The sequence below is a fragment of the Loxodonta africana genome, chromosome 6 (assembly GCF_030014295.1).
Source record: "Loxodonta africana isolate mLoxAfr1 chromosome 6, mLoxAfr1.hap2, whole genome shotgun sequence".
NCBI classification, from domain to species: Eukaryota; Metazoa; Chordata; class Mammalia; order Proboscidea; family Elephantidae; genus Loxodonta; species Loxodonta africana.
The window spans coordinates 87,798,678-87,810,681 of NC_087347.1; the positions used below are offsets into that span (position 1 = coordinate 87,798,678).

General features: G+C 35.0%; 1 protein-coding gene across 19 annotated transcripts in view; it reads left to right on the forward strand.

The window, feature by feature from the left end:
- The window catches only part of BAZ2B (bromodomain adjacent to zinc finger domain 2B), a 463,153-nt gene that overhangs the window by 109,827 nt on the left and 341,322 nt on the right, over positions 1–12,004 (forward strand). For 8 of the 19 annotated variants that reach the window (XM_064287075.1, XM_064287079.1, XM_064287076.1 and 5 more), the window contains exon 1: positions 3,313–3,681. In XM_064287075.1, coding sequence (XP_064143145.1) covers positions 3,409–3,681 — 273 coding nt within the window. In that variant the 5' untranslated portion in view covers positions 3,313–3,408. Of the gene's footprint in view, positions 1–2,533; positions 2,900–3,312; positions 3,682–12,004 lie in introns of those variants that run through there. The other 11 variants (XM_064287077.1, XM_064287083.1, XM_064287081.1 and 8 more) reach the window with 3 other exon arrangements.

Sequence of the window (12,004 nt, forward strand, 5' to 3'; positions counted from 1 at the left end):
AAATGATAAAAACTTTTTATATGAGCTTTTCTATAATAGTCACTTTCATTACATATGTACCTTTTTTCCTGTTGTTGGGGCATATTTCCACAGTCTAAATTAATAAATGAATGTTATTCTATGAGTTTTTTCCTTATAGATTTCTTCTTTAAAAGTCAGGCAATATAAACTTCATATCCTTATGAAACCCCGTTTGGAAAACCAGCGTGTCACCTCCTAAGCCAATATTATTGGAACCAAAACAACATGCTTTGTATTGTTTAAAATATTTAAGTAAAAATATTCTTAATTATTCACATTACAGTGTGCCACTTAGCTTTGTTAAGAGAAGTGTTTTAAGAGAATTCTTATGAAAATTAAGACAACTTGAATCTAGCCCTTTTTTCTTAATGCTTTCAAAATTAAATATTTTCAGCAGTAGCTCAAATAATTAGCAAAGCATCAGTAATGGGTTGTTTAAAATATTAATAATACCTTATTTGCCAATGGAAATATCAGTGAATTTCATTGTTTACTTCCAAATGTTTTAAAATACTGTTGTTTGAGTAATAACCACCGCTATAGAAAAAGGCATTAAATTTTTTTTGCATATTGGTTTGGATGGAGTAACTAAATGCTAGCGTTCATGCCTACATTGTAGTCTATATTTTTCTTCTGGAGCATTATTAGTAAAATTTGAGATTTAAGAAGTATTGACCCAGTCATATATGTACAGAGCTTGGCCTCTGAGTTAATTAAATATGAGTTAATAATATATTATAAGGAAATTATTGTCCTTATTACAGTTATTAGGTAGTTACTCAAATTATAGCTTCAAAGGAATGCAGAGCATGGAAAACTCAGGATTAAATTATGCATCTGAACCTTAGGCCAGCTTTTACTGTACAGACAGTTTGCTGCTAAGACAGAAATTGTATGTCATTGAAATTAAATGCTTTTCTGGGGATGGAAGGTTCCAGTTTTTAATGAAATTACTGAGTGTGGTGTAGTGAAATGATTAAAATCTGTATTCCGGGAATGTGGCAGGGAAAAAAAATCAATAAGTGCCAGCACAGCTTTGCTGCTCAATGTGAATCCTGAGAAGGAAATAAACTACTACAAAAATAATAATTAAAAACATATCAGCACATTAATTTATTTAGCATCAGTCTCCTGAGACATCATCTTCACTAATTTTTAGCATACATTTTACTACGTAATGAGCAGCCTTCTTTTCAGATATCCCTATTAGACAGGCAGCATTTCTGCCCTTCCCCCAGTGCTCCTGCATTGCAATCATTGTACTTGCACTTATTATGTTACAAATGACCGAGGTAAGGCTGACATTCTCAGTGCATGCAAAAAGACCTCGTCTGCCAAGCTTTTTTTTTTCCCTAATGAAGCAGCTTTGTGAAATCTCCCCATGTGTTAATACTAATGAAGATCCTCCAGCACAATTAAAATCACAGCCAGTGGCTGAAGAGGAAACATAAAACAATAGCATCTTTTAAAATACATTTATCCACATATATATGTATAAAATATATTTATATGGTCAAGTTATTCTCCTTTAACTTCATTTTCACTTGATCTTCATCATGAATAAATTACACAATTTTAAAATTATATGAACTTTGAGAATTCAGTGTGTTCCCAGGGAAAAAGCACTAGCTCGATTAAATTATTTTTAAAATTATATATCTTTTTGGGTGATAATATGTTCTCAAGGTTAAGTCTTTTTATTTTTTTAATGCTTCATTTTTAGGAAGCTATTCTGGGGGAATGGGGTGTTGTGGTTTACCTTTAGCTTAACTTGATTGATTGCGGGAAGTGAGAACTGGATGGAAAAAGTGGAAAGGTAAAAAAACTGAGAAAGTTGGAAGAGGTTCTGCGGGTAGACAAATGGCACACCCCGTGTGTCGTTTAAAGATGGAGCAAGGAGCTACCAGTCTTGGTTTTTAAAAGTGTTCAATTCCTACAATTAGCTTTTTTTTTTTAACCTCTCAAAAATTGGAAAAAAGAAAACTATCGAGATTATTTTTTATAGTTTTCATATATAACTTAAAAACTATCTTTAATGGCGTTCATTTTTTAATTTTAACTCAGTTAAACATTACAGCTAGTTTAATTTGCCCGTGGAAGGGCAGTAGTAGCGTATTATCCCGGGACTGTCTTGCGTCCTGCTTTTATTTCGGGTTCCTAGTATCCTCGAATTCTTGGCATATGAATTTAGTTTGGCATGTAGACTTCCACCGAATTCTGAGTTTACGGGCATAAAAGTTTGGGTGAAGGTAGTTAACCTACGCTCCCTCTTCTCCAGTTTAACTCGTTTTTAAATTAAGTTTTCAGTTCTGTTTTCCTTTAAAAGCAAAACAAAACATTTAACTTTCTTAACTTTTTCCTGGGGAAATGAACGGTGCAAACTCAAAGCTACAGTATTCTTGGAAGGAAGAAGCAACTCCCCCCTCCCTTGGCTCCTTTAGGAGCTAATAGGTCATTTATTTGGAACTGAAATGGTATAAACAATTCTCTCTCTCTTTTCCCTTGTTAACAGCAACTTTCATTGTTAGAGAGAGGAGAGAGAGAGAAGCCTTGTTGGTTGACGTCACTTGGTTCATGAAGCCTTCGCCTAGAAGTGAAGCTGCTGAACAAACCTTGAGAAGAATCATCTCCTGCTTCAATCTGCTGCTGGATAGGAACTAATCAGAGAGAGAGAGAGGCGGAAGACGGAGAAGGAAGGAGTCAAAGGCTTCCCCGATCACAAATCTCACCTCCACTCCAGCTCTTTTTATACTTTTCTTGCAGAAATAATAATAGAAATAAGGAGGTGGTGGGTTTCCAAAAACAAAAAATCGTAACCTTCAACCATCCGGGGGAGGCAAAAACCCCATCCACCGCAACTCTCAGTTCGAAAGTAAAGGTGAGTTAAAAATCCTTGGGTGTGAGGGGTGCGGGTGAAGATGAAAATTCCAAATGTTTTAACAGTCGGTTGAAACAGAAAAGGAGAAACTACGCTCCTGCGAGCGGGGAGGCTCCGGAGTTGCTTATCTCGCGGCGCTCGCCCTGCCCGCCCTGCCGCCGCTGTTTACCCTCGCTGGTCGCTGTGTCTCTTTGTTGTGCTGGCTGGAAGGCTGGGGTGGTTCTTAGGGTCCCGGCTGGAGTTTGGGGGAGGAGGACGCGGGGATGCGCGGTCCTGGGTGGGAGGTGTGGGGGGGCGCGGTCTCAGGAGAATGTAAACTTTATTCCTAGCTGCCAGTGCGGGACTTCTGTCTCGCGGGGCCGCGCCGTGCCTTCCCTGCCTGGCCTCCGCCGCCGAGGCTTCCCCGGCTCGGGCGGGCGGCCGCCGCGAGTCCGCCTCCTTTGTGCCGGCTGCCCCGGCTTCGCGTCTCCTTCCTCCTCTTCGGCTTCTAGCGTTCAGGTCTCCGCCAAATGTTTTGCTTCTTGAAATATCACCTCTGGCACTATTGCGATCGCCGTTCCTACCCCAGAATATCCGCCCCCCCTTCTCCCCCCGCCGGGGTAGTTTCAAAATCCCCCCCCGCGCCGTTCGCCTACTGTTGCCCTGTTTTGCCTCCGCCCCTCTTCCCTCCCGGACTGATGAGCTGCGCCTGCCAACCCCGGCTTCCCGATTCGGGCCTCCTGCTCTCTGTGCAGCTTGGAACTCTAGAGTTTACAGAAAATGTGCTGAAGTGGGGTGGCCAGGTGGGACGGGGAAAAGATCTGGGTACTTGGGGAGACCTGTGTCAGTACGAAGGTTAGAGGAGCATTGCTTTTCCTACAGTAATGTCTGTGACCCGGTCTCTCATTTCCCAGTACTTCTTCACGGGGAACCGCCAGGTCTCAACTCTTCTCCTTTCCTCTTGTTTAATCTTCTTGTCGCTCCCCCCACCTTTTCCGTTTCTCGGCTTCCCTACCCTTAAAGTAGTTCCAGGAACCCCAGGATTGAGATTTTGGAAAGCAAGTGTTTGAAGAGTCAAAGCTGGCTCTGCTTCTTGGAGATTTTCTCTGCTTTTCTCTCGCCCTCTGTATTTATCTTTTGTGTGTTGCTTCCTTATAAAGAGAGAAGCAGCTGCAGTCCTTGGCCGAGTTGTTGAAATTTATCCCTTTGTGTATATTACAATATCCTCCATTTTTTCCCCCTGCCCTCTAAACAACAAGCGTTTCGCCATCTTGGGCAATTTTTATTCCCAAGTCTCTCTTTTATATTTTTGAGGAAGGAAAAGAAGCCTTGAAAAGGCGAAAAGTGTGTCTGCGTAAGACTCAAAGTTTAAGGAATGTTAAGGGGGCCGGTGACGTCATGTAAACTTTACAGAGATATTTTCCCAGGAGTAATTTTTTCGCATGTTATTTTCCCTGTTTAAAAAGATTCTATGACTTACAGGTTAACGATAAATTGTGTTGCTTATTTGTGTTCTTGTCTCAAAATGAAACCTCATAGCCTGTATGTTTTATGTTTTGGTAACAGGTGGAAAATTATGTGCCAAAAATGGTATAAACTTTTATTGTGGCTTTCGGTATTCACCTAGTTTCTCTCTACATTTTTTTTTTCTTTAAAGCTTTCAAATATTATTTTTGATCAGCATATTCCCTTGCTTTTTTGGCCCACTCTTAGCTGTGGATTTTTTTTTTCTTTTTGATCAACTTTATTCATTTTTGTGTATATTTTAGATTATCCGACTTCCATTTTGTAATTAAATGTTCTATTTTTTACATACTACTTTACAGTTTGAAAAGATACAACTGAGTTTATTTAAATGGTTAATTTTTGAAAATACCGGAATACACCGGATACTCCTATTCAGTACGAGATATGAATTTTTTTATGAAGTAAAAAGCTTGGCAGAGAGTTAGCTAGTACTTAAAATGTAGAATTGATTTTAAAAGATATTTATAACCTCTGGCCATAAGCTTTCTGTATGAAAAGATAAACAATAGAAACTGGTGTTCTTTTAATTTGCTGCTCTAAAATAGTTTTCCACCTCACAAAAGTTCAGCTGGTCACATGACCAAACTTAATGATACACTGGCTAGTATATAAATAAGAGGCACTGTAAATTGAATGGAAAAGTGGAATTCTGTCTCCTGTAGTCATTTTCAGTCAGCATATTTACATCTCTTCTAACAAGGACATGAAACTGTCTGTATTTAATTTGCATTCTCTTTGTCTTCTGGGTTGGGGAAAAACATTGACTACTATTAACTGAAAAAAGCTAATAGAAACATTTCTGAATGCATTGGAAACGTCTAACACATAAAAACTTATGCTGTATATGCTATATGTTTTTATCTCTGTAGCAGCCTTCTTTGGTGTTAAGTGCTATTTATCGAGGAATTTGCTTTATGTAAAATGCTATATAGAAAAGTTGACTGAATTGAATGTCTGCCGTTTATGTGAATTGTAGGTAGATAAAAAATGTTTAAATAGTTAAAAGCACATAGAACAGATGGTTCTAAATTATACATGCAACAAAGGACCAGAAGATTTGGCAGATTATAAATGGCAAGCAACAGAGGATAAGCAGTTTAAGAAAATGGTAGTTAAGTACATTTGATGTCTCACACCTATTGTAAACATTCTACATATTGTTACAGTGCTGCGTAATCAATAATTTAGACAACATTAAGGCACTTGTATGTTTCAGATAGGAAATAAGGTAAGATATTTCCAATGTTTGAGATGAGTGGTTGAATGCAAAATTATTCTAAGCCTAGTATAAGTGTTTTTTGCCCCCCTCCTCAGGAAAAGAAGTTGTATTACTTTAAAAACGAAGTTATTTACAAGAGCTTAATATTATATTCATATAATGGCTTGGGGAGAAGTAGGAGTAGGTACATATTTTAAAATCCAGAGAATAGTATCTTTACTGTTCTTGTATGTTGAACTGGTGCTGAGCAATAGCAAAGTTTATTCTTTCAAATATTAATTAAAAATATTTATGGAATATTCACTCTTGGAAATGCATTTATTAGAATACCCTTGGCATGATTTACTAAGTACTCATTAAATGAAGAAGGATATATTTTAATACTACATTTTGAGTCTTGTATTTTACATTATGGTAATGATTTACTTGAATATAGTTTACTCTTAATTTTTAAAATGTAAAGATTTTTATGTAGTTTTTGTCTTTCTAGAAGAATTAGGGTGTTTAATTATATGTAGCTTAAAAAAATTTAGAATAATAAACTATTCAACTTGGCAGAAATTTGTTTTTATTTTTATCAGCCTTTCATTTAAAATGCATATAAGTCCGTAATGGAAACCTTGGAATTTTAATTCTGTTGCCCTTTCTTCCATTTCTTTGTTTGCATGTTTATTATAGAACTGCAGTGTAAAGGAGCAGATGTTTTGCCACACATCCTGATGTGTTGCTTTTTCTTATGGGAGTGCATAACTGTTCCTTCTGATGCATCAACTTGACAGCTGGTTGATTTCATGGAGCTGCTAAGAAGCCATTAGTGGTGTCATTGAATTGAAACAGAACAGTCACTCCCAGCTTGAACTGCAATTGTTAATGTCTTTGTTGCTACTTTTGTGTTACTCTACAAGATGTAGGATATCACAGTCGCAAGAAAGTTCCTGTTTTCTGTCTTATCTCCTTGAATTAATGAAAGTATGTGTTAGAACTTGATTACTTTTAGGTTTAAAGATTTCCCAAAGTAAGGGATTTTAAGTTGTAGTATATGAGTTTTTCCCAGAACTACAAAAAGAAGAAATATGATTTAGCACAAAGTAATATGTTGATTTTGACCCCTAGATGAAATTATATCATCAAGGTTTAATGATTTTTAATATACTTGATTTCTTGCGGGATTAATTAAATTAGTTATTTTACGATGTTTTTGATTATATAAAATTAATGAGGTTTTAAAAATACTATGCTTTCATGAATTTAGTTAAATGTTTCTTTGAACTTTTGTTACAGAGTTATTTTCTTAATAACCAGAAGAGAAAAAGTTACTGAGGAAATAGTTTTACATTTATTTTCCTTTATAAGGAGGCCAAGATATTAAATAATTCATATAGTTATTTAAAGTATTTTACTAGTAGTCATTTAGTGATATTTTAAAAATGAAATTATATTTTTATTCTGATAACTTTTTGTACCCTTTTAGTTTCACCTAGCCAGTTGTGGTACTAAAATGGCATCATCATTCCATTGGTGCCTAAGTGTTTTCTTCTTTTTCAAATTATTCACATGGTTTTTTGGAGGGAGAGAGGAAGGAATAGAGAAAAGAGGAATAAAAACTGATAATCCCAACAGAGAAAAACACATTAAAAAATTTGTGTAAGAAAACTTTAAGATCAGATTTAAAAATATAAGATAGTTTATCACTGGGTTAAGGGATATTTTCCCAATTTTATTGATTTTTAAATCTTAAAGTACATTGAACTTTTAAACAGTTCTTCAAAGATTATAAAATTTGTAACATTTAAAATAGTTTTCCCATTAAAAAATATTTAAAATGTGAAATTGATGGTACGAGTATGTAATTTACTGAGCTTAATTCCTTTAAAAGGACTTCCTATACAGTATAAACAGATTAGAAACATTCATAATATCCATCTGAATAATTCCAGAATTATAAAGTTTTTGAAATTATAAATTTATGGAGGCTTGAAATAGATCCTATATCTCTCAGACTAAAGCTAAGATTTATATCCAGGTAAATTTTCTCTCAACCCCTTTTATATAATAAGTGAACAATTCCTTAAAACAAACAAATAAAAGTATTCTATTACCTTAGACTATGATTCAGTTTTTTTTAAATGTATTTATTTATGACACATTTGTGTCCAGGCAGATATTCATATACACCAAATTATGGTAAATTGAGTTATACATTAAGTGTAAACAGTTTTTTTTTAAAAGTACTCTCAATGCTTAATCCATTTTTAGACATAACGTAGTCTTAATTACAGTGCAAATGAGCACCCCATAATTTCAGCAGGAACTTTTAAGCATTGGGTTTCTTAAAAGAAGGTAATTCTGAGCAGAAGAGTCATAAAAGGTTTCGTAAATTCTTTCAGAAGTTTTTCTGTTGACAGTATTAACTTTGAAATTATGAGTAATCTATTCAATTCATATACAATTGCATATGGAATTATAAAATATTGCCAATATCTTCGCTGAAAGCAGGAAAATTAAATGAATTTGTATGGTTTTCAAATCTATTTAAATACCATTTGATTTGTGACATGTCATAATATTTAGTTATAAAATAATAATCCTGATACATGTAAATTAAACATTGAGTTTTTAAATTAATAGGCTTTTTGAGACTATAAGGTGAAAATATGGTTTCTGTTGCACATATTTAAAAATTAACTATATAAGGATGTTTTAAAAAATAAAACATACTACTAAAACAGTTGTTTTTATAACTTAAAAAAATTTGACTTGTACCTTTAGTTTTGAATGCCTTTCATTCAAATAATTATTATTAGGGACAGAATAGTAATGAAGGTAATAGGTAAGAATCTTTACTAATTTTTGTGCCTGTGAGAGTGTGTGTGCATGTAAGAAAAAAGAAGCATTTAGTTTGAAGATAATTATCACATTGGTACTTCAGCTATGTATAGACATAATTGTGTGTTTTTCCTCTGTTTTTCTTTTTAACACTTTTCCACAAGCATACACTCATTAATCAAAGACGTTGCACTCCTGCTGAGGGCAGAGAGGTTCATCAAATTGGCAGTCAGTTTGGTGTAAAGAACGGTGTACTGAAGCTCTTAACTCGCTGGGACATAAATAAATCTAAAGTCTTTGTATGCAAACCCTGGAGGTTAATACTGTATAATTCAGTGTCCTGTCTTTGTTTTTATGATCGATGTTTTTAAATGTTTGAAGCTTGATGCAAATCTTCTAGTAGGTCAGGTCTGACAGTCTGATTGGCTGAAGTAAAAAAGCATTAGGTTGTCAGAGGGACTTTGAGTATGCTGCAGAGATTTTGATTTTTTTCCCTACGAGATCATTGTCATATTGCCTGAGCTGTTATAGGAATGTACCAATGATTGACATCCCCTGCTGTGATAATGGACCTAGTGCATGAAATGCCAATAGTTTGGTCCTATTTGTTCAGAAGCTTAGTGCTATTTGTATCCTTAACAGAACTAACATGTAGAACAAGCGGAACTACTGGGATTTTTCTGTAGAAATAGTGCTGGGATTTGGCTTTAACATGAATTGGTTGCATATTCATAATTTAAGAACAGCTGGTTATAGCAAGCACATAGTCATTTGCGAGCTATTATAAACCATTCCACTCACACATGGAGCCAGCGCATGGTGAATTTTTTTTTTTTTTTTATTGATCTACCTGCATTTAAAATCTGGTCACTGCAGCCACAGAAGCTCTTCATTTTAGCTGTGTTTGCAACATAGAACAGCTTCAATTTTAAGTATTTAATTTAAACTAAATGCTGAATAAAATGAAGATGCTTTGAAGGAACCAAGTGTAAAAGGTCAATAATGTCTAACCCACCACATTTATTTTTGGCATGTTTTGCCAAAAGAAAAACCAAAAAACAAACATAGTTTATACAACCTATATCATAATTTTTGAAAACGTTTTATTATTTTGCCCATAGATAACTATATTATCTTTGATTTGAAAATGTTAATTGTATTAGCTATATACAGTTATAGGAAATAACACAAACAATAGATTGTGGCTAATTAGCCTGTAAAACCATGTCTTCTAATATGTAGACAGATGATAGCACTTTTAGTTTATGAGTGGTGTAAGACAAGTTAGAAAAGAAATTAACAGGATTTTATAATTGGGTTAGAATAATCTTCATCATCCTAAAACTATAAAGCTACTCTGTATTTTTAGAAAGAATCTAATGAGGAGCCTCTTCTGCATTTTGGGTCACTTCTGGAGTATTAAGCATAACTACTGTTTTATAAGCTAGTCCAGGTTCTTGTATGTCTCTAGTAGTGACTGAAAGGAGAGGAGAAGACCTCCGTATTCCAAGCAGTGAATGAGAAGAGTGGGAGGAGAAAATGTTAAATATGATTTCATATATCCTTGTATTTGTGTATGTTAAAGTAAGGGAACACCTGAGTGATTTACAATGATGCAGTTATATGGAGTTTCCAAACAACACAGTGTTTGGTTCACATGTGCATGCATGTGCTTGTCCCTACACTGGATGATGAAGTAGCTTTCAGCACTTCAAGGTTGAGTACTAGTCCTAAGAGTGCATTTTACTCTTTCTTGGCTTCGCAAATGACTGGATATGTTGGTAATATAACAGAATATATGGCCAAATTTAATCTAGCTGATAGTAGGTTGTATTTTTTATAAATAATAAATTCAAAGGTTATTAAAGGACAGTGTGTTATGTTTTAGTTCTGAATTGCATAAGGATCGTAACTTTATGCACACAGTCAACTTGTCATTATTTGAGGTTACATTAGTCATTTTCTTAATTATCTTATGCCCTTCTATCCCTTTTGACTATTGTCCTTTTAGTTATTTCTCTACTCTGTAGTAGTTCATCACTGCAAACTCCAAAGCAGTTTGATTTCCCTGCCTCCCCTGTTTTTTGATAGGTAAGGTGGAAAGAAGTTCTTAATTTTTGGTTAAAATGAGGGCTTGAGGCTTTATTTGTCTTTTCTGCTTCTCATTTTACAACAGATAATTATATTTAGGAAAAAAGAAGGATAAGGTAGTTGACTCAATTTTTAAAATATTAAGAACTCAGCAAAAGACTGGAAAATTTAGCCATTGCTTAAAAAACGAATTGAGTCAATAAGGAGAATCACAGGTATTTGATACTCTTTTATTGTTCTAGCACTAATAACAAGGGAAAGGGGAAGGGGGCTGCCTTCATTGATCAAGTTTATAGTGAATGCTATCTTCAAGTCTGCCCATAGAAGGCTATGGATAAAAGTTTATGAAAGTTCAGAATAGGGAAGAAATGACTTGTGGTTGTAATGATAAGAAAGGATTTTTTTGTTTAGGTACCATTGAACTAGACCAAGAAGAATGAGTAAACAGCATATTCAGAGATCAGGAAGTAAGGAGCCAACAAAAGGACAGCTTGAGCCCCTTGTAGAGCAAACACTTTAAAGCTAGGTCCACTGGGCGTCTGGGGTAGTTCTCCAACCTTTCTGGGGTCACCCTACCCCATCCCTTTTTACCCCAAAAGAAAAAGAAAATGTCATGGGACCCTTCCATTCTTCCAGTGCTTTAAATTTTGACTGCTTGGCTTCCTCTGGAGAAGTTTGAGTTTATCAGTTTCAGATTGCCTGTTGCATGGATAAGCTTGTTTTGTGGGGGCCAGGTTAAAATTGGCTTTTCTGGTCAGAGTTATTCAAATCTGTTTCTTGTGAGATTAACTGGATCCCCTCTTTTCTCCTTGGTTCTGTTCCTGTGTTTTCGTAAATGTTTTTTTTCGAACCCTAATGCATAGTCATAATTGCTAAAAACATTGAGCAAAAAGCAGAAGGGACATCCCCTCTGTGTCTCTTTTCTTGATTTGGTGGTGAGGAGCTAGATTTTCTAAGGGAATTTGATGATTCCAACTCAAAAAAATCATATGCTTTTTTTAGTTCTTTTATATTAATGGAAAAGACAGCCAGACAGGCTGGATTGTCAATAATCAGTATATACATAAGAACAAAAAGCAGCAACAGAACTCACAGTCCTGATTTTTAATAACAGTAATACTAAATTCTACTAAAAATAGAGTGTAAAAAAGAAAGATTAAAAAAAATTCAAACCTAAATGTACAAAAAGATCTTTTACCTAGTGTTTTGGCCAAGGACAATAATTTTCAGTGGCTAGACTCTATTTCTTTTCACTATGCTGCACCAACAACCCATAAAGAGAGAAGCAGGCTATAGGCTGCTCTGATTTTTTCAGGTGTTTTGTTGCTTCTTATGTCACTATGTTAAAACAAAAAAACCTGTTAGTCCTTTTCCTGAGGATGGGCAGAAGTATGTTTTAACAACCATTATCATCATGAAAACCAGAAAAGATAGGAAATATGGACCCTCTCTACACTCAAACA